We start from the raw sequence: 27424 nt of genomic DNA, 5'->3' as shown, positions 1-27424 counted from the left end.
ATGATGTAAAGTAAATCAGTAGACTCATTGCTAATTTACAAAACTTTAAAAATAAATTACCAGTATTATTTCCTCGTTTGCTCCTGGAGCCTTGGGGCCCACAAGGCCACTTACCAGGTTTTCATGGTGTATAAATGACCGAGATCGCAACATTTCTCTGAACGAAACGCTGGATTTTAAAGAATTAGAACGCTTCCAATTATATAGATTACAGTACTTTACTGGTATTATATTCTATCGACACAGAAGGGATTACAGGTAAACTTGACATCAGAGGGAATTGTAAAGATTCAGAGTAAATGCCACTATGCTATTTAAGCGATGTGCTAATGATCTTGCCATCTCACCACCCAAATGCGTCCTTTATGTAATTCTAATTTTATATATTTATCGCTTAACTGATGGTAACTTGTTACCCCTTTTCAATGCTACCTTTAGTAAGGTAAATAAACTGGAATTCCATAAATTACGATAACGAAGTTTACAGTTCATCCGATCAATGGAAAAGCCTGCTTGGGAAATTAACGTGCAAGTGGTTGAGCATTCCATAAACACGCGTACCCTTAACGTAATTCTCAAAGAGACTCGGCGTGACACAGCTTTTGAATTAATTATAACTTACTGACAGGAGCAATGGGAAATAAAGTGTCGGGCTTAAGGACACAACGCGTCCCTGGGCATCTTCAATGCCATCAGCTCAAAGACACAATTTTCAACATTAATGACTAGGACCGTTACTGCGGCAGAATGTGGCACCTAAACAACAACAATTCTTCGTGTTCGTTGGGAAACAATACCAGAGACTGTGAGTTTGAATAATGAAATGAGACTTTCACAAGGACAAGGCAGAAATATCAGTATGTTCGTCCCAGCAGATGTTTTTGTAAAACTTAAAGAGATGCAGCTATACACCGATGTTCATGCGTCAAAACTAGGAGTGAAGATTGACCGTCAGAGGAAAAGTCAAAAAGTAGGTAAAAGCTATCTGACTAAACAAATAAATAAATAAAATAAGCTTTCTGCAACGTAGAAAGCCACCAGTGCGGTAGCTTTAAAATTTGGGTCAGAGATTGAGCTTAGTAAACCACCCAATCTATCAAACGAAAAGTGATGGTCGTTGACATTCTTCTTCCCTAGACTGCTTTTTCTCTCACACCTGTTCTCCCAACTCACTCATTCTATTATCTGCTTTCTTTTTTATGCTATCACAACTTCTCCAAGTGATATTTGCTATTCCTTAAGCGTATATATTTTGCCATGCTAAAGTCGCGTTTCTTACAATACAATTTATTCGTATACATTTAATCATGCATATAGGAAAATTCTACGTGTTTACGTGTTCGGAATTCGAATTGGCATCGATACGCCATAATCATATATTCTGGTGTAATTTCTATAGTAAATTATATATAGACTTTTACTCTATTACTTGTTTCAGTCATTTGACCTCAGGACTTATTCTTTGTAAGCCTAGTACTTATTATATCGATCGTTCTCTTTTGCCGAACCGCTAAGTTACGGAGACCTGAACACACCACCAGCGGTTACCAAGCTTTGTTAGGGGGACAAACACAGACACACAAACGCATACACACATACATACATACCTACATATATATATATATATATACATATATATATATATATATATATATATATATATATATATATATAATATATATATATATATATATATATATATATATATATATATATATATATATATAAAACTGTTGGAAATTGAAAAATGTCTGCAACTCTCCCATGAAAGAGAAAGAGCAGACAAAGAAGCCTAGGCTATAGACAACATAAAATCTAACCCCAGAGCTTTCTACAGGTATGCCAAAGAAACAGCTACGGTGCACTGTAGGATAGGGCCGCTCTTTGAAAAGGATGGCACACTCAGAGGAAATCCAATGAGGGTAAGTGAAATACTAAATGAGCAATTCAAGAGTTTTTTCACTCCACCCTTTGGGCATTTCCAAATCAGCAATCCAACTGACTTCTTTACCACTGCAGATATAAAATCAGAGGCAGCGATGATTGATTACATCAATATAAAGGAAGACGATGTAATAAAGGCTATAGATGAAATGAAAACAAACTCAGCTACTGGCCCCGATGGATTCCCGGCAATCCTTCTAAAAGTATGTAAGAGAGTCCTAGGAAGACCACTGCAGTTCCGCTTTCAGAGCTTCCTTGCAACTGTCAAACTTCCAAGAAAACTGAAGGAAGGTAAAATATTCCCTATTCATAAAGGAGGTAGCAGAGCGGAGGCCAAGAACTACAGACCTATCTCTCTGATCTCACACATCAGCAAGGTGATGGAACGAATAGTCAGAAGGAAACTAATCACCTTCCTTGAAGAAAATGACTTGCTGCCTGACACCCAACATGGTTTCCGACCAGGAAGAAGCTGCTTAACTCAGCTCCTACAACACTATGACTGGGTGCTGAATCTACTGCTCAACCACTCAAATGTGGAAGTGATATATCTCGACTTTGCAAAGGCCTTTGATAAAGTCGATCATGGAATGATATGTCACAAACTGCGTGATCTTGGCATAGTTGGAAAATTGGGAGAATGTCTTCATGACTTTCTGAAGGATAGAAGTCAGGTGGTAGTAGCCATTAACACGCAAATAGTGAGCGGTGTTCCGCAGGGCCCTGTTTTGGGACCACTACTGTTCCTAATGGCCCTCTCAGACATGCCCTCTGCCACGCAGAGAGCCACGATCACAAGTTATGCAGATGATACAAAAAGTTTCAAGCTTTATGCTATCAGCATGCAAAACTAAATGCAATACCCAATGAATACACTGAACCTGTAGGGATTGCAATCCCAGAGGCACAATCAGTGCGTGACATGGGTATTTACATGAGTGATGACGCAACCTTTCATGTACATGTTGCTAAATTGGCAATGAAATGTAGACGGCTGGCCGGATGGATTCTTAGAACCTTTAGAACAAGAGACCAAGAAACTATGATGGTCCTCTTTAAGACACTTGTCCTAAGCCACTTTGACTATTGCTCTCAGCTATGGTCACCATCCAGTGTCAAGTTGATCACAGAACTTGAGGCGATCCAACGAAGCTACACGAAGAAGATAGCCTCTGTGCAGCATATAAGCTACTGGGAAAGACTCAAGAGATTAAAACTCTATTCCTTGGAGCGTAGGCGAGAGAGATATGCCATAATATACATCTGGAAGATCCTGGAAGGACTTGTCCCAAACTTTGGCATTGAGAGTTACACGAATGCCAAAACTGGGCGCCACTGCGTGGTGACAATGGCTTCAAATTTGCCATCAAGATGTAGGACAAGATACTGTGATAGCCTGGGCTTCAGAGGCCCACAGCACGTCAATATCCTCCCGAAGAACCTCAGGGACCTGCATGGGGTGGATGCCGATGTCTTTAAATTAGGACTGGATCTCTTCCTGTCAGGTGTCCCGGATAAACCAACTTCACGGCAGGAGGTGCAGATGAGGGCAGCTGCATCGAACTCTCTCATGCACCAAATGGCAGTTGCTAAAAAGCATTCGTGAGGTAAAATCATGTAGCAACCAAAGGGCGGTGCCCCAGCATGGCCACAGCTCTTATAGCTCAGATTGTTAAATCCACCCTTCTTCTCTTCTCCTTAAATCTTTTTCTAAATTTTAATATCATATTACATAAAAATTGTTAAGTTTAGATGCACATTTTCCCCCGTATTTCTAATTCCTACACTTAGATCTCGATGAGACCTCCTGTTTTCTATTTTAAGGCTATTTTAGTTGATAATCATAATATGTAACGCTACCCTTGTTCCTCTAATTTCTGGTTATCAGGTCGCCTTTTATATCGTTATCTTACAGGCATCTTCTGAAACATAGTCTTTTATGGAGGTATGGCTGACTTTATGGTCATAGTTAAATAGGGGTAGGGAAATGCAACTGACATTAATTAATTTATCACCAACAAGAAGACCTTAACTGTCAATTCCAAATGGTTTTAATTTTAAGGGGGTGTAGACTACTTGATGCATTAGAGCTGTTGAATGTGATAAGGATATAAGGGAATGTAGCTATATCACCATTCTTCTTTATCGACCCCCATTATTTACGTCTGCCACTCTAAATTTTAGTAGACTTTCGGTATTGTTACGCTAAATTCATTCTGCTAGAAAAATATCAAAACGAAGGAATGCATTTTAGTCTCTAGTACTGATGAAGAAATTTCTAACAAAATTATAATGGTGTATCTTGTATGTTGGGAATCTATTGGTCGTAAGCGTCCAAGGAGAGTGGATTATATCAAATTGATTTAATGTTTGCATTGACCGATTAAATGAAGCCACTTGAAACGGCCGTAATGCACTGATACCTGGACATCCTTGTTACCTGTATGCCTCTGTGTGTATGTGTGTGTGTGTGTGTTTGTCTATGTCTGTGTCTGTGTGTGTATACTATTTGCTGCAATCTAAATGAACTTATTTTCCCATTATAGTCGAGCGAAAGATTGAAAATTGATCTTGGAAAAATACGTTTTCTCATAAATTCACTATATTCCCTCTCATATCCAACCCTCTCTATCTATTTATCAATATATCTAGCTGTTTCACATATAGTCTCTCTCTCTCTCTCTCTCTCTCTTTTCTGTCTATTCATGTATCTACACGCATATATATATATTTATATATATTATATTAGTACCAGCTGACAAAACGGGCAATTTTTATAGAGTAGACTATTCACTCTACAGCAATCTAATTAACAAGGAGCTTAACTCCAAATACAAAACTACTACCAAAGGAAAATTGAAGGAAACTAACTTAGAAATGAAAGCTATTATGGAAAAATATGATCTAGCAGACCGAACTGAACCAATTGTACCATGCGAACCTAGGATAAATCTTAAGGACCATAAAAAGAATTTCCTGGAAAACCCGTCGGTAAGACGTATTTGTCCAACTAAGTCGGATATTGGCCGACTTAGTAAATCTATCCTAGATAATATCTTACCCCAAATAACCCCACTTCTTCCCTTAAGCCTGTGGATAAATACCGATGAGGTCCTTAAATGGTTTAATTCCCTAACTAATACGAATAATTTAACCTTCATTAAATAACTACTACTCTAGCATTTCCCCTATCCTATTAAATAAATCGCTTATATTCGCGATGAATCGCTCCCTCATATCTAGAGAAGAAATAGACATTGTACTTTTAGCTAGAAAAACATTTATTGAGTTTGAGGGAAAATTATGGACCAGAGCTGATACCCCTAACTTTTTCGATATTCCTATGGGCTCAAGTGATTCGGCTGAGGTAACCAATTTAGTAGGAGCATATCTACTGAAATGCATTAATAAAGAGATCCCTGAATTGCAAGGTGGTCTATATAGAGATGATGCTTTGTTTGTTGTAAATACCAATAATAAATCACACATAGAAAGAATTAAAAAGAAGATTAATAGGTTCTTTAAAGATTTCAACCTTAGCATAACCTACGAACCAAACATTAAAATAGCTAATTTTCTAGATATTACTTTAGACCTTAACTCCAAACTACATTATCCATTTAGAAAGGAAGGTGAAATCACTAGTTACGTAAATAAATTATCTAATCATCCCCCAAATATAATAAATTCCTTAGTTAGAAATATTTCCATAAGAATATCCAAATTATCATCTAATTTTAATATATTTAACTCACACTCAGGACATTACAATGAGGCGTTATCTAGAGCAGGATATAACCAGAAAATTACATTTGAAAATATGGAAAACCTAGGAACTCATCATAATAATTTAAGTAAATTAAACAGCAATAACCACATAAACAACAAAAATGATAAAGTCGAAAAGATACATAGATGTGGATCTAATACAACATCTAATCGTAATGATAAGTATAAGGATAAATACATAGACCATAACATAGATAGCCCTGATAAGGCAACCTTAAATAAAATTAAAACTAAGAAACACACTATTAGTAACGTAGACAACAATAATGACCATACCAGAAAGGATAGTAGAAATAGATTTACAGCGGCAAAGTACCCTAATGATATTAAGAATATTAATAAAAACATAACAGAGAATACTTATAATAAGGGTAAAATAAACTTGGATAAAACTAGCAAACATGCTAACGGGAACATTAATAAATACAAAGAATCTGATGATGGTACGATTAATTCTAATAACCCTAACTCTAGTGGGAAAAATTCTAGCAGCCCTAACTCTAATTCGAAGAAATTTAATAAGAAAGACATAATATGGCTAAACATCCCTTTTAACTGCGCGGTTTCATCAGATATTCAGGGTAGATTCAAAACAATTCTAGAAAAAAATGTCCCATCCTCTCATAGATATCATAAAATTATTTCTAAAAAAACAGTCAGAAGTTCTTATTCAACTCTCCCAAATATGTCCACTTTAATAGCTAAGATCAATAATAATAACATAAAACTAGCCAGAAATAATTTAATAAATAAAAATAAAAATACAACGGAAAATTGTAATAACAGTACGGAAAGTAATAATTGCAACAATAATAATAATAATAACAATAATGAATGTCATAAAATAAATATAACCAAAAGCCATGGAATTGTTAATAACAATAATAACATAAATAGGAATGATTATGTTAGTAATAGGAATAATGCCATGAATGTAAGTACAGTGAATGAGAGTAACAACATTATCAGCAACAACACTACACATCTGGAAAACAATATCGACATCAATACTAATAGCATCAACAATATCAGCAATGATAGTAGAGTTATAGACAAACGATAGTGTAGGAATGCCGACAAATGATAATACTACTTTAGGAGATAACATCAACTGCAATAATGATAACATTATTTTAGATTGCAGCACCAATAATAATAATAATGAAAGTAGGGCTTTAGAACCAAATGAAAATGTAAGAATACCTATAAATGATAATACTATTTTAGATAATAATATTAACTACAATAATGATAGAGTTTTTTTTAGATAATAACAATAATCAAAATCATGATAAATTTACCCGCTCTGCTTCGAGCAACAGTAATATAAAACTTCTATCCTCAAGGTATTCCACCTCTAATTATAATGCCCCTAGATGTAATTGCAGAATTAAATCAAAATGCCCGGCCCCTGATTTATGCGGGTTAATTAACATAATCTATAAGTGCTCCGTAACCACAGATAATAATAAGTTCTCTTATGTTGGATGCACTGTAAATTTTAAACAGAGATTGAATAACTATCTCTCATCCTTTAAATTACGTCATAAGGCTGATAGCACCACTCTTTCTAGTAAAATTTGGGAACTAAAAAACAATAATATCAAATATAACCTTAATTGGGAATTAGTCAGAAGAGCAAAACCCTATAAAAATAGCAGAGTAGGCTGCCAACTTTGCTCCATGGAAGCATTTGAAATACTAATGTATAGAAATAATGGAGAAATTCAATTAAACAGCAGAATTGAACTTGGAAAATCTTGTATACATGCTCGGGTTAAGACTCTTAAATATTTTAAATGATATTTTAAATCATATCTCAATTGATAACTGTATACTGGAATCATTTTGCATAAAATTCATTTCGACTTACATATCACTCCTACATAGTATATTATATATTTAACTAGAAAGATAAGATCTAACTAGCTATGATTATAATTTTTTCTCTCTCTGATGGTACTATTTAATACTTATTGACTTAAATTATTTGATTTATTTCTTTTGGACCATATTATTAATAAATTAAATTTTGCTCTATTTTTATCTCCATTTCTTAGTCTATTTTTTAACCCATTACAAATATTAGTTAGTTAAATCTCTTAATTTCTTTTACACTAAAAATTAATTCTGCTAATTCCAGACCTATCGTAGTGTATTGTGATGTGATATAATATATCAAAATAATATAATATAATATAGTGTAGTGTATTATAGTATAGTATAATAATAATATAATTGTTTAATTTCATTTAAAAACAACCCCATTTTTCTTTCCTTTCTAATGACCTTTTTGTAACCTGACAATCTATTAATAGTAACATTTATAAATAAAGAAATAAATTGTTGACCTCAGTTCGAATTTTGTTCTAAACAAACTTAGACTTTTCTGTTAGTATCAACTTGTGCCCATCCCCTTAGCTTCCCCTTTCCTTTCTCTTTGACAGTTTAAATAGCAGTAACTGATTAAATTTCTACCTCCTTCCTCCTCTTTCTGTGATTCTTGATAAATTCATTAACAACCTGAACCGCTACAATATAAGACTGTCATTTTGCTTCTCATTCGGATTCCCTGATATTTTTTGCATGATTGTACCCGAAATCTCTTCACAAAGCTGGATTATGAACTATAAGGACATACACATTTTTTGTAAGTTCAAGACTTTTTCATCGGATCTCCAAAAAATCGAACTTATCTGCGATTCTTCTAAGTTTTAATAACAATCTGTTCCTCTACACGATATGACAGTCACTTTGCTTTTACTCAGACTTTCCTCTACATGATATGGCAGTCACTTTGCCTCTTACTCGGATTTTCAGAAATTTTGCATGACTGTATCCGAAAATTTCTTCACACAACTTGATCAAATATTCAATATGAGCTATATGTAGACATGCATAAATTCTATAGGTTTAAAACCTTTCATCGGATCTCCACGAATCGAACTTTCTTCAATGCAGCTAATCTTACAACCTCTTTTGTATCTACCCCTTTTGATGTTTGGGAATTGTCTGATGTTTTTTCGGCTGACGAGTACGAGCCATCTGTTTTCACTGCATTTTTTGTAGCTTATTAAAGATGTCCTCGTACGAAACGATCGTACCGAGATTTTAATCCATTCTTGTTGCTTGTTTCCTATATATATTATATATATATATATACACACATACATACATACATACATACATACATACATACATATATATATATATGTATATATATGTGTGTGTATATATATATATATATACATCAAGCACAACAGTTTACACTGTAGGTTTCGATTTGTTGAAATTGCTGTTACAAAATATTTGTTAAGCGGGCTTGTATTATGTCTATAACATTTGCTTCAGTAGCTTTCAAAGAAACATGTTATTACAATATATAGATGTGCATATAAATACTTACGCACACAAGATCAGCCCTTATATTATAGATAAGTCCAAAACACATACACACTCATTAGTAAAAATGTCCCACCATCAGTAAATATTCCTATGTATAAACTTGATTGATTTCCAATCAGTATAATCAACTTTGCATATAAGCCATATAAGCATTCACTCACATACATGCATGTATACAAACATATATATATATTTACATACATATATATGTACATACATACACACATATATATGTATATATATATACACACAAGCTTGTCATGTTTGAATGTAAATGCATGTGTAATTTTTTGTGCACACACGAGCATATAATTATATACACGTGCGTCAATATGTATATGTTAATAAATATATTTACGTATCTAAGCAAGTCATATTTTAATGCTTCTTTTCACAATGAAGAAGACTGTAGGAAGATATATAATATAAAATACTTCCTAGATATTTTTCAGATGGATGAAAACTATTACGGAATCAACAAAGGTATATAAACTGAAGCGAATCATTCTATCTAGATTTTTCTGTCTTTGAATTTTAATCTAATACGTGGTATCAATTTGCATTTTTCTCCTACTTACCTACTTGTCTGTCTGTATGTCTCTCTGTCTCTCTCTCTCTCTCTTCTCTCTCTCCCTGTATATATATATATATATATATATATTATATATATATATATATATATATTGTATTATAACTACCGAGCTAGCCGACAATCTCGATTTACATTCAAACACAGACACGCATACACACACACACACACACACACACACACACACACACACACACACGCATACACACGTCCAGTTTTCACCATTGTTGGACATCCACCATGAATCAGAGCATGGAAAGCATATTAGAAGTCATTCAGTTTTCAGAAGGATATACCCAAGAGCAAACACTCTTTGTAAATTGCCCGTAATATTTAAAGCAATCAAACAATATATTATAAAGTACTATAAAATTACCGTTCCTATTTCGAAACGGATTAGTGTATCCAATGCAAACAATTACGGTAACACTACAACTGAAGAGAAAGTGAGAATTTACGGTAGAGAAAATAACCGACTGCAATAAAAATTACGTATGGGAGGTACACATTCGCATATAGAACAATTTGTGATTTTTGAAACATTTCCGGAATCAGCTGTATCTAATATTCCTTTAAAACCTTACAAGTGTGTGTATGTAATTATATTCAATACACACACACAAACACACACATGTATATATATATATGTATATGTATTTATGGTTGTACATAAAAACACATTAAATATGGCATACATATTTGTTTCTCTATATGTTATTTGTATATAAAGAACTATACTAATATATTGTTGCATTTAGGGTTGGTCATTTTATTTATTATATAATAAAGATCTAAAATGACCACCCTGAAATACAACAATATCTGTTTCAACACACGATTTCACATCAGAAATCTTGCAAAAAGAATTGATATACTAATATAGTACGTTTATGATTATATAGTATTTTTCTTTACACTTTGGTTCATATACTTCATTACTTACATCCTCTGTTTGTTTTTAAAATGCTGAAGATTCTCAATTTATTATAATTACAACCTGAACGATTTCAAACAACGTCCAGTCATTTAAGTGATTTGTAGTAACAGAAGAACAATATCGTTAGCAGAAAGCGAATTCTGTTTTCTAAACGAAATTTAAATGTTTAAATATATATATATATATATATATATATATATATATATATATATATATATATATATATATATATACCAAGTTATCCCATAAGTTCTGTCCGATTTTACCTTTTTTTTTAATTGAATGAAAGATTTAATAGTATTTTAGAGTGTGTAAAGGAATTTAGAATTATTTTTATGCATTTGTGTACATTTAAACTAATTGAATATTATTAATATTAGAATAATAGAATTAAAGTTTCTTTGATTAAAACCCTTTTCTAACATGGAAGTATCCAAAGACAATTTGAAGCACATAATGCTTTATGAGTACAAAAATGGAAACTCTGCAGCCGAAGCGAATCGTAACATACACTCAGTTTATGAGAAAGGATGCTTGAATGATAGCAAAGTAAAATCAATGATAAGCAGTGTCTCCATGAAAAAATATTAATTACTACCATGTTTTTGTTGATGAAACTTGTTTCTCTGTCTACCTACTTACCCTCTTTGTGATGTTGGTGGATGGAATAACTATGAAAATGAATCTTTTAAATTTACCAAAATTCTATATTTATATGCAGCTGAAGATTGCTCTACATTTTAAAACTGATGTAATAGTTGCATTGTTTAATTAAATGGAGTCGCATGAAACGATCATACTGCATTACCGCTGATATCCTTGTTGCTTATTTTGATTATAATCACACCCATTTTGAATTATATTGATAATACCATACTTAATTCTGGTGCCTTTAACTTAAGTACTGAATCAACATTTTTACTGAATATATATATATGTGTGTGTGTGTGTGTGTATATATATATATATATATATATTACCAAATGTCTAACTTGTGGTAGGAAAATGCCGCTTATATTATAACAGTGTGGCAGATATTACCAACATCATCAGCAGCTTCCCCAGAATGTCTGAGATATACTTGGAGGAGCAAAGGAGCCTGACTGTGGGGTTCGTTATTAAATTTGATGTGAACTTTAATGTTCATGCTTGCGGTTTTCGGTTCATATGGATACGTTCCGTCGCTTAATCCATATCTATTCATAGTATTATTTTTATCTTGCAGGTTACTTTCTTGGGGTTGTTAGGGTTAAGCGATGAATAAAGAAGGAGAAAATCTAGGGGGATCGATAACCAAAGCATTTTATATAACATGGCTTTGGTAAATACATCGTTCTATGAATAAATAGTATTTGCTATGATTTAGGATGTTCAATGTTGTTCATGAACAAATTAGCGACAACATAATCATTATTACATTCAAACAACAAAATGCGTAACTTATTTATCACTCTACTACATAGTGATTAACACATATATTTTTGCAGATTCAACAAAAATGACAGAAAATCACAAGAAATTCAGTGCAGTGAGAGAAGAAATCATTAAACGAAGTAAACTGAAAAATGGAATTGTATTACGGGAGAAATTCTTTATTTTCCATCAGAAGGTTTCCTTATCTACCTTTTCGTCGTCAAATTACAAGGAAAGATTGAAATACATTTTGCATTGCATGTTCTTCTTTTTGGCTATCTTTGATTGTTTCAGATTTTCGGTGTGTGCCTTCTGGATAATGATCTGTAAAAAATCTTCAAGTCCATTGACTATCTGTATGCTGGTAGAATGGAAATTTTGTTATTTTTTATACTCTATCATCATACTATATAAATCTGGAACCTATGAAATGCTAAAGGAAGCATTTAGAAATAGTACACTTGTGTGTGTATGTGATAATTGTGATTTTAAGCGCGACATTCTGTTGAAAATTGACCAAGTTAGAATCATCTTTCAACTTATATTAGCGTTTATTTTATACCCATGTCTAACGGTTGTGTTACCAATATTGTCCTACAATCAACTTAGTATTTTTGAATTATTTTATTATCCTATTCCCTCTAATAGTGTTTATATTTTTGTGCCTCTTTTGTTAGGCTGGATTATATTTACGTTCGTTATTCTGCAAATTTTGCCCCAACTTAACTTGTGTTGGGTTATAGTAGAACATTTAATTATAGAATTTGGTGTTCTGAGGGAGAAATATCGGGACGTTTTAAATGCAGACGCCAGTAAGCAATTCAGCAATGAGTGGATGCAGAGAAACGAAATGATCATGTATTATTGCACAAAACATGAAGAAATGTGTAGTTTATTGGATGAGACAGATAAAGCATTGCAACATAACACGTCATCATTGATAATGAACATGATACTAGGATTGTGTACCTTATTTTATGGATTTGTGAATGATTTCTTGAAAAGTAATGAGCTGCTAATTGTATGTATTTTACCGATAATACTTTCCCTGATAGCCGGATGGGTGCTTTACAGAGGAATGAAGCTTCATCAAAATGCAAGTATTATAACATTTTAAACTTATTTGCAAATAACCAAATATAAAGTTAATAAAAGAATGCATCTGTTTAGATAATGATCCAAATTAATTTAATCCATCATAAGTTGATAAATAATAAAGCAGCTATGCAAAAAGTTTTTCTCACAGCGAAGTGCTAAACTTTTCTAAACATTCCGCATTCAGATTACTCTGTTAAATGTAATTCTTATATATTCAAATTGCTTTGAATTAGTCATCGAGATTTCGGTGATTTGAGTGTTTACTTTTAGGATGATTTTGTAGGGTAGTTGTGAGAAATCGGATCTGGCCAGTTTCATCATAGCATCATACCACCTGTACTATATTGAGCCAGATATGGCCTGGTTAAATAGTAACTGATTTTAATACTTAATGTACATCCTATCAGTATTCAGCATCCGGTTATTAACTAGGAGTTCTTTTTAAGCAAGACTGCAAAGTACCACATGAAGAATTAATGCTGATAACATAAAATTATTATACATGGTGAAATGTTTTATTTAGTGTATTTTATGTGTTTAGCAAGCTACCAGTATCATATGAAAAAGCATCATTCGTTGATGATTGGCTAATATTGAATAACATAATTTTGCATGAAGTGAAACGATTTCCAATACATAGTATTTTCGTAACAACCCATGTATGTATGGTGAATGTCGTGGGCCAATAAGTGAAGCTTTTCCCTTGTTATTATTATTAACTCGGTGCCCTTGCAGAATTGGTAGCGGGCCTGAGAAAATGCTTAGCAGTATTTTGTCCGTTTTCATGTTCTGAGCTCAAATTCAGCCGAGAGCGACTTTACCTTTTATTATTTCGGGTTTTATTAAATAAGTATCAGTCGAGTACTGGTGTCGATGTAATCGATTGACACCCACTCCACAAATCTTCAGTTCTTTGTGACAATATGAGAAAGGATTGTTACCATTAAAGCGACAAGGTGCGTGTATTCTTAGAACACCGGTATTTTGGTCGTTTTTGCGTTGTGATTTCAAATTACGTCGAGGTCGACTTCACCTTTCATTCTTGCGAAGATAATAAAATAAGTACCAATCGGGGGTTGGGTCGATGTAAACAACAAGTTTCCGTAGCCGAAATTTCAGACCTAGCACCTGTAATAGAAAGCATAAAATTGATTATGATTAAGGCAGAGAACTTAAAAGATTGTTAGCACTACGCACAAAAAAATTAGCGTCATAAGTCCGTCTTTACGTTCTGCGTTCAAATTCCCCCGCAGTTGATTTTGCCTTTCATAAGTTTAGATTCAAGGAAATAAGTACCAGTTAAGCACTGGGGGACGATGAATTCGACTAGTACCTTCTCTGATGACGACGGTGATAATGGTGGTGGTGGATTGGTTTGGATTACAGTAGATATCTTCCATCGGGTGTCCAACCCGGGATAGGAGGTGGAAAAGATCCCAGAAATAATCTATTTGCTCAGAGGAGCAGAGGTGTGATTGAGGGTAAGAAGTAAGGATGCCACTTATGTGATGTAATAAGCCACTTCATAGATTTCTGCCTTAAAACATTAGGTAAGGAGCACCCCAACTTAGAGCAACGCCTCAGTCTCAACAATAGAAGCAGCGTGCAGCAGCAACAGCGTGCGGCAGTAGAAGCGTGTGGCAGTAGCAGCGTTCAGCAACAACGGTAACAGCAATGCGAATGAAATCAATGCAGAATCTTTTGCAGTATACGAAGGATGTGAACTCAGGATCAAGGATCTTACTCTGAATGTGCGACTGATCTATCGCTATATGAAAACACGAATCCTATTACGGGTAGAGCCCACACTTTTAAAAGCGACAGGGTTTATGAAAGGTATTAGAGCTATTATAGATAGGAGCTCTTGCATTCATTTTATACACCATCTGGTTGCGAAGCTGTACATATATTTATATATATATATATATATATATATACATATATATATATATATATATAAGTTGCTTATTTTGATTGTAATCACCGCATTTTGAATTATATGAATAATACCCTACTAAATTCTGGCGCCTTTAACTTAAGTACCACATTCAACTGAATCTAAATTTTACTGAACTTATATATATACGCGAGTAAGTGGAAGAACGAAGGAAGGACACTCAACACAGTTATTGGGAGCGATAAGTATGGATCAAAACATTTTGAGTCAAATTCCTTTATTACTTCCAATTTCAAAGTTAGATGTTAATTCTCTGGCATTATAAATTAGAGCTGAGAATTAGCAACACGCTCTGAAACTTAAATTACTATAGAAATTTGAATCAAACTGTTTTGATACACACACACACACACACACACACACACAACACACACACACACACACACAAACACACACACACGCATATATATATATATATATATATATATACGTTAATGAGATGTTATAAGTATGACAACAGAAGATCCGATGACGCAGCCCAATGTTGAGGTATCTTCATCATTGTCGTCGTCATCATCATCATCATAATCATCATCATCACATTCACATTCCCAATCATCGTCATCGTTTCTTGTCCAAAGAAAAATGTAGTGATCTCGGTCTCTTATACGCCATGTAAACTGGGCAAGTAAACCGGTGATACGAATTCCACGATTTGAGATGGCATTTAATGTCCAAATTATAAACATTGATGTTAGGTGAAAATTATCTCTCGATTATCTCATGGAATATTTCCTTACGTTGTGTTTAATAAGGCTTCAATACACATTGTTTCATTGTTACAATATGTAATACTTTTTAGTAAGCCATGACATATCTATTAACCTAAATGTCTCACCTTATTTTGATATCATAGATCCATGATATCGTCGAAGATCTGTACGCCATGAATTTTAAAGGTTTGTCAACTGAAACCAGAATGAAGGTATATATTCAATGATTTTCAATCTGATTGAGTAAAATATGGGAAATTAAATTGTAAGATAATATGTACAGAGCTATAAAATTAAAGAAATATGCATTTTGATGTTATTTATATACTAGCAGTATCGCCCGGCGTTGCTCGGGTTTGTAAGGGAAATAACTATATAAGCATTTTTAGAGAGTTACTTCCTTTATAGATGCCAATTCGGACTTTCTTAGCCATTTCTGTTTTGGTGTCTTCAAGTCGTTGTTCTAAAAGAACGCTGGTCTCCTTGACAACGCATTACGACGTTGATTTCCTTAAACTCCCTTCCCCACAGCTTCACGAGGGAGGGAAGAAGGGGGAGAAGCAAACACAGGTGCAGGTGTTTGAGCGTGGACGCCAACTCCGCCGCCATCGACACACGAAAAATTATGCATTAAAATGGAATAAAAAATGATGTTAAATTATTTTTAAAATCGTAGACTCGTCGTAGACGCGCGTTAATAGCCAGACGGGCTCGATATTAATCACGACTATAAGATACCCGAATTTGGTTAAACTGCACCGCAAAATGTGGGAGGAGTTAGGAATCTAAATCGTAGGAGACAGACACTCACACAACTACAGTTTTATATATATAGATTTCTTGCAAAACGAGGCAATGGTTAATCTCATGAAAAGACAGAAAAAATGTGAGATCTGATCAATAAGTATCAGAACAGTTGCCATAGTAACGAAGCGGTTGTACATGTGCACCAAATTTTAACATTCTAGTTCGCTCCCACTGTTTGCAGCAGTGCTTGGAAGGAGAGTGTGTAACGTGTGATCGGCACATTGACCATGACAGAGAACGTTGCCATAGCGATACCTGTTCAGAGGCACAAATTGCAGAAAGTGCATGTATGAGCCGCATACAAGTGTACGAGTGGTTCAGACATTTCGAAGATGGCCGAAAAAATATCGTTTTTAATGAAACTTGTAGGAGACCCGCAACCAGCAGAGCTGAGAAAGACATCGCTGATGTGCGTGCAACTTTGAAGGAAAGCTGTCGAATCACAAATCGTGTGTTACCAGAGGATGTGCAGATTAGTTACAGTTCAGTTCAGTCCATTATCACTGACGATTTGGTTATGAGAAACCTCTGTCTTCCAAGTTTGTGCCAAAACTGCTTTCAGCAAACCAAAGAAAGGTCGGGGTTCAGTTTCACAAGATATCCTTAACTCTGTCGAGAACGATGAAGATTTTATGGAAACATTGCGTAGGTCTCTGAGCAGGTATCGCCAAGCTTTTGACAAATTTGATGTGGAATCTGCGCTCAGCTTTCTCTGTCATCTTCAATGCGACGATCACACGCTACACACCTTCCTTCCAAGCACTGCTTTCAACAGAGGAAGTGAGCTAGAATGTTAAAACTTAGTTTTAACATCAGAACAGAGTTGACGATCTATCTTTGCCATGCGGCTTCACTCTGTGTGCTTTAGCTTCTTTACTATGGCAACAGTGCTGATAATTAATCATCAGACCACGTATATGCATTTATGTAAATTTATATAAATACATATCGCGTAAAGGAAAACTGTACTCGAGAAAAATGTCTTAAACACAATTGTAATATACTGAATACACTAATGAGTATACTTTGGTGTCCCGTTTTGTTACAGAAGCGAGTACTTTTATGAAGAGCTTCATTCTTTAGATGTTGCAATCACACTTAAAATATGGTAGAACTGCAGAAAATGTAGCTTTAATGTTTCTGATACTTGGTTGGGTGATTTTTAGTCTTATTTTACTTTAGTTCCTATTTGATACCAATTTATATATTTCAGTAATTTAGTCGGGGAGAAGTGAAACAAACATATCCTGATTTCGGTCGTTTAAGACGAGCTGGAAGATCGTCAACACGCCGGGCGAAATGCTTAGCGGTATTTCGTTCGTCCTTACCTTCTGAGTTCAAGTACCTTGAGGTCGATATTGCTTTCATCCTTTCGGAATCTATAAATTAAGTACCAGTCGAGGACTGAGATTGATGTAATCGACTTCCCTATTCCTGGGTAAGAGTAAAAAAACTGCTCCTCTATGACAAGCCATGTGGAACCAGAGTGGCAAGTAGGCTCATCATACCAGTATGATCCAAGCTCAAATCCATGGCTTCCATATTGGACCGTGTTCGGCGGAGATAATATACTGAGCCCTTGTCCTTCAGTGGACTGATAATAAGAAATGCGATTCAAAAAAGTTAATGAAACATAAAATGAGCTTGTTGTTCAGCGCAAAGTAGCATTTATTGGGATCAATTATTAAAGTTGTCCCTAGTACAAAAATCTTGTCCACCTACTAGTTTCCGCAAATATAAGATTATATTGTTTCATAAAGAAAGATGTAATATGAAAGATATTTGAGCTGCATTTTTTAACATTATAAGCCTCTACATAAAGACTCAATTTAGTATTGTTGGTGTTAATGAGTATATATAAAATTTTGTAATATCAATGTATTATATTGCTTTATATTTTAATAATATGCTTTCTTTTATATATATATATCATTAATATATTTGCTGTCTGTTTTCAAAAACTAATGATATAATAGAAATGCTTAAAGGATGTACTAATCCTGACCACTGTATAACAAAATTAAGGCAATGTACTTTCTTCCTATAAAGTTACTATTAAAAAGCTCTCTTATACGCAAAATTTAACATTCTTTACAAAAACATTTTTTTTAAATTTCACCTTTAGACAAAATATGAAAAGTGAGCATGCCATTGAAGCGTTTGAAGCAGACAACCGTTAATATATATTGTAAAATTTATACAAATATGAAATTTAAAGCTAACAGACTTGTTCCTAGTAAATAATTTATTCCTTTCTGTATTCTTGAATAACTATCCTGCAGTGTTTCATGAAGCAAATTTCTATCACAAAGAACATTCCAAGGAAATACTTATTATGACCTGGTATAAAATACCATCAGGTGATATTAAAAGTATTTTTGCTAAATTCTTTCATACCTCTATTTACAGTTGACATTATTTCTCGATAGATTAAACACAACCCCAAGTGGTATAAGCGTTGGAGGCTTCTTTGTTATAAGACCATCTTCTATCCTAACGGTAAATATAATTATCGACCCTTCCAATTCATATACATTTCGTTGCTATCATGCAAAAGTGTCGTAAGTCCAAAAACGATCCTTTTTCAGAAAACGGAGAAGTAGTTTCACCTTTCCATAACATAACTGTTGTACTAGACTTTCACACTTTCTTACATGTTGGCTTCTGAAGTAGCTGGAGATGCGAAAGTTTGAACAAAAGAGATGACTATTGCAAGCAAAAGTAAATTTCGAAGACAAACAAATTTGGCCAAATTTGGACATTCGCCAGTTAACATAATAGCAAGGATTTGTATTCATTTTCATAATTTGTTTAATTCTATGTAGATATTAAATTTACATTTAACCGAGTTGCCTCTATTGTTTATTATTTATTATTATTATTACTATTATTATTATTATTATTATTATTATTATTTTATTATTATTATTATTATTATTATTATTATCATTATTATATTATTATTATTATTATTATTATTATTATTATTATTATCATTCTTCGTCTCACTCCCTACCCAGAAATCATTAGCCTTGTTCCAAAATTTTAAATCAATCTTCTTCTGGGCAACAACAACAACAACAACAACAACAACAATAATAATAATAATAATAATAATAATAATAATAATAATAATAATAATAATAATAATAATAATGATAATAATAAATGGCCTGATGTAGTACCAAGCAGTGGCTCTCGTGGCTTCTGATCTTAACTAATTGGAAGTGTTATTTACAATGTTTTGTCTTGGTATAAAAGATAGGCTACAGCAAATATTTTGCTCAATACCACACATTTGCTTGACAGTTGTTTGACCTTAACAAGTTGAGCATGTCCCTTAGTGGCTCTCGACGATATAATAATAATAATAATATAATAATAATAATAATAATAATAATAATAATAATAATAATAATATAATAATAATAATAATAATAATAATAATAATAATAATAATAATAATAAGGAAGGCGGCTGGACGTGATAGAGGAAGGCGGCTGTACGTGATAGAAGCTGGACGTGTTTTTCGCTGCTCTGACCAACCTAGCGGGACAACTGAAAAGAACATCTGTAAAAAACTGGAAGATCTTCTGTTTTCTGTGAGTAATTTGAATTTCCCTCAAATAAGGAACTTACATATCTACAGCTTTGGACATACAAGCGAACACCTAAAAAAGTTTAGAATCATAAATATCTCCAATTTTGTGTGAACAGTTTGTCGTCCCTTCTTTGCCTTTTATTGTAACAACACAATTAAATGCACGATAAAAAAACTATGGAAGTAAGCACCTGCCAATATATATACACTTCACAACTACAAAAAAGAAAAGAAAGATTTCTGAGCATTTTCTTTTTCTGAGCATTTTTTTTTCTGAGCATTCGAAAATGTAAACATTCTTCCCATTGCAAAAATCTTATTGCTTTTTCCAAATGGACCTCTCAAGTATACTTAAAAACTTTAATATATTACCCAAACACGTAAACACGTAACTTTTATTGCAACAACACAATTGAACTCAGAAATTTAAAAAATCATCGACGTGACTATCAGAAAATATGCGTGTGTGAATATACATATACATATGTGTATGGGTATATACATATATATATATATAGTTTTTTTTCTCTTCCTACCATTAATTACAAATATAACAAGCTGAATTGCTTGTCAAGATAACGCTGTTGCTTGTAAACAGGTTTGACCTTCCCTGACCCAAAATGTCCTTTGTCTATTTGGCTGACCAGTCCACCATCTGCTGAATCTATTTATAGACCTATAGAACATGACCTCTTTACCGAGGCGATGGTGATAGTGATAATAATAATAATAATAATAATAATAATAATAATAATAATAATAAATAATAATAATAATGATAATAATAATAATAATAATAATAATAATAAGCTACCGCTGTGACTACACATAAGAAACTAACATTGATGATGATGATGACGGTGATGATAGTGGTAATGATAATTTTTCTTTTTTTTTTCGCGTATTTTATTCTCATTGTTTCGAACTAATACAGGCAGAGTGAACCTTTCATAAGTTTTTAAAAAAAAACGAAAAAAAACGGGAAAACTATGCCCGGAGATAAATCTATCAACAAAAAAAATACACGACGAATACAGATCTGCTAGTCTTAAGAAGCTGCGCTACGAACAATGTTTACGTGCAGAGAATCCTAAACTGACAGATCCGTCTCTTAATGTAAGAGTCGAAGTTCGTCATGCTTCAATGTCAACAAAACAAACTAAAAACCGCGATGGTCGGCGAGCGGATTACAAAAGACCACGTACCCGAAAATTGAACCAAAGTCTGATTGAAAAATCAGCTACTGGATCAAATCTTCTCGACACACAGGAGCTGGACGTACCCCACAACTGGAATATCCCAACAGATGGCCATCCATGCTCGTCACCAAACACTCAAAAGAAAAAGAAGGAAAAATGCACTAGGGAAGATAATAAAGAAGTTCTTGCGGCCTTCTACCATGCCATATATTTCCCCACAGATAAATCGAACACTATACAAACCTACATAAACTGGAGACAGAAACACCCTGAAGCAAGACCCTACTTAGACAGTAACAAACTTGCCAACGTCAGAAGAAACATTATTAAAAAATTTCTGACTGAAGTAGAGATTGATCAAATTAGACAAGCAGTAACGGATAGAATGAACGAAGCTGCAGCTAGAGAAGATAATACAGAGGAAATAATTATAGACCAGCCCAGAGCTGATAAAAACGAAGTAAGGATTGAAAGAGTTAGTATAAGTGATAGCCAAAGTGAAATACTCCCTGAACCAAAATAAACACTAAGACAGATGAACATCAGATAGATGAAGAAAGTCACACAAATATTGACCCGACAGAACTATATGAGCTAAAAAGTCAAATCATGATTGAATGGCTGAAAATTAAAGAAACCAGTATGGATGAATGTGATACACTCCCTAAAATCCGCAACTCTAACCAAAACATGAAAATAATTGATAAAACCCGGCTTGCATTTAAGGACATAATTTCAGCTAATGATGTTGATATCACAGATCTCAACCACCTATACTATGCATCCGTGAAAATCTCAACGATCCTATGTGGTGTAAAGATTAGAAAGCGGCAACATTTCCACAAAAAGCCTTCTTGGCAAGAGCGTTTGCAACAACAAATTAAACTATTTAGATCTGACATTGAATATTTGAAAAACCTTACGGTTCATAAGACTTCCAAACCTACAAAAACCCAAAAACTAATGAAAAAATATAATATGGAAATTATACTTGATATTGATGCCACCCTAGAAACCATCAAGCAAAAGGTATCTGCTAAAGCTGCCCGCATAGCTAGGTATGAAAAGCGTGTTAGATTCAAAAATAACCCCAAAAATTTTTACAGGAAGATAGGAAAAACTCCAGTTACTGTAAAGTCTGTACCATCAAAAGAAGAAGTGCAGGGATTTTGGAATAAAATTTGGGCAGAAGAAAAAACATACAGCGAAAAGGCCCCCTGGATTGATAGAATATCTAAAGAACTGGACTCGTTAGAAGAGCAAAAGTGGGAGGGTGTCAAGGTAGAAGATATAAGATCTGCTCTCAGGAGGTCAAGCAAATGGAAGTCTCCAGGAAAGGATAAAATCCCTAACTTCTGGTTGAATGCCTTCCCAGAGAGCCATGAACTGCTAACAGAACTTTACAATGATGTTTTGCAACACCCTAGTAGGATGCCTCCTTGGCTAGTTAATGGGTTAACATTCCTGCCTCCAAAAAGTGAAGAAACAAATGAACCAAAAAACTATAGACCCATAACCTGCTTAACAACTACGTATAAAACACTAACATCTGTCCTGACGGAATATACCTATAGTTTTTTGACAGACAGCAGCATATTCCCTAATGAACAGAAAAGATGTAAACGTGGATCCTACGGTTGTAAAGATCAACTACTCACCAATAAGATGATCTTAGAAGATGGTCACAAACGACACAAAAACTTATCAATAGCCTGGATAGACTATAAAAAGGCTTTTGATAGCCTACCACATAGCTGGATTAAGAAATGCCTAGAAATGTATAAGATAGCACCTACTCTGCGAAACCTTTTGTCTGTAGGTATGAGATCATGGAGAACCACACTAACTTTGAACAGTGACAATGAATCCCTAAATGCTGGTGATGTAAAAATTGAGTGGAATTTTCCAAGGTGACTCACTATCACCACTCCTCTTTTGTTTAGCCTTAATACCTCTCTCAAAACTGCTCAATGACGCGCAGCACCGATATAAAATGTTTAATAAAAATATAAATCATCTCATTTACATGGATGATTTAAAGCTCTTTGCAAAAAATGACTAACAACTCAAGGGCTTACTAGCGATTGTCAAACAATTCAGTGATGACATCAGAATGCAATTTGGCCTCGATAAGTGTGCAAAAGCTACCTTTATCAAAGGAAAAATGACAGAAACATCTAACGTTTACCTTGACCAGCAGAATGTCATAAAAGAATTAGACCCAGCGGAGAACTCCAAGTATCTAGGGGTAGTTGAAGGAGACGGAATAAGGCATTCAGAGTTGAAGGAATGGATCAGGAGAGAATGTTATCGCAGAGTAAGAGCAATACTCAAGACAGCTGAATGCGAGAAACAGGATTGAAGCGATCAATGCATTAGCTATACCAGTCGTGACTTACAGTTTCAATATCGTTAACTGGTCAATTACTGAAATATGTAATCTTGACAGAAAAATACGAAAACTGTTGACAATGCATAGAATGCACCACCCTAAGGCAGATACAGAACGACTTTATCTGCCAAGAAAAGAGGGAGGCCGTGGACTTTTACAACTGGCAATAACAATGAAGATTGCTACAATTGGCCTAGACACCTACCTGAAAAACTCTGAGGACTGGATGTTAAAACTTGTCTCAAAACATGAAAACAAGAAAACATCATACTCAGTAACAAAACAGGCAAAGGATTATCTAAGTGAATTCCGAATACAACAAATTTCGGATTTAGAGAGAGACATACAAGAAACAGGCATAGAAAAAGCTAAGCGCATGAAAACCGGTGCTAAATCTGCGGCCTTAGATATTCTGAATGATAAATGGCAAGAAAAACCTCTCTATGGCAAATACCCAAAGAGAGCGAATAATGCAGATGTTGACAAAGCCCTGACCCATCAATGGCTAATGGCCTCTGGCTTAAAATCTGAAACAGAGGGGTTTATCATAGCAGCTCAAGATTAATGCCTACCAACAAGAAACTACCAGGCCAACATATTAAAAATTGGCAGTAGCCCAACGCGTCGTGTATGCCAGCAACAAAATGAAGCCATCGATCATGTGGTCTCCAAGTGCAGTATTCTAGCGCCTACAGAGTATCTCAACAGGCATCATAGAGCTGCACAATATATTCACTGGGTAATCTGCAAAAACCTGGATTTGCCCCATGAAAAAAAATGGTGGGAACACAAACCACCCCCAGTGCTTGAAAACTGACAGAAAGATAGATGCAAATAGGCCAGACATCATATTGAAAGACTTCAAACAAAGAACATTCCTTCTCATTGATATGACTGTCCCAATCGATATAAACGTATCTGTCAAGACCTATCAAAAACTCAGCAAATATAAAGATCTTGAAATAGAAATCAGCAAAATGTGGAACCTGAAGACTAAAACAATACCTGTTGTCATAGGTGCCCTGGGAATGATAGCAAAAGGGGCTGATTGCTACCTAACTCAGATACCAGGAAACCCCAAAATAGCAGAAATTCAAAAGATAGTGCTCATGGGAACTGCTCATATCCTACGCAAAATACTTTCTATGTAATCTCAAGGTTTAAAACAAACATTTTTTTTAGACATCCACCAGTACAACACAAAAAACAACCAAATATATGGCACACTAGGCATAACAACAACGTGGCCTTCCAACCTGTTGTCTGTTAAGGTCTCCGGGTGAGACTTGGAGCCAACTTGTACAAATATAAAGCAAAAGTCAAACATATAATAATAATAATAATGTGAACTACAAAAGATAAACTTGATAGGTACAGTCCATATACTATAGAAAGCCCTCTCTATCTTAAGTGGAATAAATGTGGTGATAATTTTAGCACGCATAGCGAAACAAAAGTGTCTTTGCTAATCTTGTCCTCGGGAGGATGCCTGGTACTAAGGCAGCTGAAATAAAATTATAATGAAAGGAAATTATAAATGATAATAATAACAATAATAATAATAATAATAATAATGATAACAACAACAACAATAATAATAATAATAATAATAATAATAATAATAATAATAATAATAATAATAATAATAATAATAATAATAATAATAACAATAATAATAATAGAAACAGTAATGTTTCCCTGCTCCGTCACCCCACTAAAAATCAGCACATTCGTAAACCATGATGCATGCACATATGACAGCCTCACCAGTTCGTAAGGCTTTTGTAAAAATGATATGATGGGATAAGTGAATCAATGAACATTGAAATCCAAAATCTCAGAGATGTGACATAAAAAAATAATAAAATAAAAAGGTAAATAGTAAAACAGGTGTACCTGTGACCATCAAAGCTTTTGTGATATTAGTCGGGCGTTCGGAAATATTATGGCTAAATATATGGAGACCATAATAATCAGATATTCTCAGATGTCTTTTAAAAGTCGGAAATATTACAGCAAGCTTCTAAGAGAGCTTAATTATGAGTACTTGGTTTCCATTCTGTGAAATAAAAAATTACTACCATAAAGAACTTCCAGAGTAAAGCAACACATTTTCTGCTTCTTGAGGGCCCTGGGTACTTCAAGGAACAACTTATATAAAACAAAGCGACAGCAACAGATTAAATGTATTAAAATTAATAATTTGAATAATAATAATAATGATAGTAATACTAATAAAAATAATAATAGTAATAATAATAATGACAACAACAACAACAACAATAATAATAATAACAATAATAATAATAATAATAATAATAATAATAATAACTCAGACACCAGGAAACCCAAAAATGGCAAAAATTCAAAAGATAGTGCTCATGGGAACTACTCATATCCTACGGAAAATACTGTCTATGTAATCGCAGGGTTTAAAACAAACATAATTTTCGGGGTTTTTTTTAGATATTCATTAGTACAACACAAAGAAAAATATATGGCACACTAGACATAATAACATGAACTTCCAACCTGTTGTCTCATGAAGTCTCTTTGTGAAACTTGGAGCCAACTTGTACAAATATAAAGCAAAAGTCAAACATAGAATAATAATAATAATAATAATAATGATAATGATAATAACAATAAAAATAATAGCAAATAATAATAGCGTCGTATGTATTTACTGCTACGAAAATTACAAATATTCGCATTGAAAAACTTCGTATTTCAGCTGTTACATTTTCTTTTCGTTTCACTTGTTTTATAGATATTTGGCAGCCTGTTCACTTACGTGATTGTTGTTCTACAGACCAAAAGGCCCACAGATTCTTGAAGCTCTTGATAATTGGTTGAGGATTTAATATGCTGAATAATACTGTTCTAGAGGGACGGGATAAATCGATGATGTCCACTCCAGTGCTCAACTAGTACTACTTATTTTATCGACTTGTAATTTGAAAGTTGAATTATTTTTATGAAAGTAAGGACGGACGAGATGGCCCTAAGCATTTTGTTCGACGTGCAAATGATTTTTCCAAACTCACCACTTTAGAAAGTAGAATGATATTAAAATATAATCTAATCGTAAATTGATTTGTTATTCACTCGCCTTTTCTTGTTCAATTCATTTTTCGTCACCCTAACCCTAACCCTAAATTTATAAACCAATGCCCAGCACAGCAATTTACTGGGAAATATTTTTCGTATTATTTCTTCACCATTACACGTGTTTCATTTGCTAATATGAGTTAAAAGATTTACATTTACATGATGGTTAAATTTATAGATATTTGATAATACAGGAGAGGGAGAGAAAGTTGAAAATTTGTGTCATAAATGTACACTAATACTCATTAATATCTGTCTGTCTCTCTATGTATGAGTGCATGTATGTATATATTTATCTATCCATCTATCTTTCCCCTTGTCTGTCTGTCTGTTGACCTGTTCGAGTGCCTGTCCTCACCGCCCTTCACCGTCAGACACGGCTACAGCATCGACATTGGTGGCATCAACAATAGAGATCGACAGTCTCTTCTGACGAGAGCTGATACTCTGTTACTCCCTCGGATGGCAG

At 34.0% G+C, this 27424-nt stretch overlaps 1 protein-coding gene across 1 annotated transcript in view; it reads left to right on the top strand.

The window, feature by feature from the left end:
• The window catches only part of LOC118764606, a 33980-nt gene extending 7004 nt beyond the window's left edge, over window positions 1-26976 (top strand). The window contains exons 3-5 of the mRNA XM_036505523.1: window positions 15989-16057; window positions 19062-19151; window positions 26615-26976. Coding sequence (XP_036361416.1) covers window positions 15989-16057; window positions 19062-19151; window positions 26615-26680 — 225 coding nt within the window. The 3' untranslated portion in view covers window positions 26681-26976. The remainder of the gene's footprint in view (window positions 1-15988; window positions 16058-19061; window positions 19152-26614) is intronic.
• Window positions 26977-27424: the final 448 nt, after the last annotated feature.

The sequence above is a fragment of the Octopus sinensis genome, linkage group LG8, assembly GCF_006345805.1.
Source record: "Octopus sinensis linkage group LG8, ASM634580v1, whole genome shotgun sequence".
Taxonomy (NCBI): domain Eukaryota; kingdom Metazoa; phylum Mollusca; class Cephalopoda; order Octopoda; family Octopodidae; genus Octopus; species Octopus sinensis.
The sequence above is the reverse complement of the archived record's forward strand: the minus strand, read 5'-3'. Positions and strand labels throughout refer to the sequence as shown.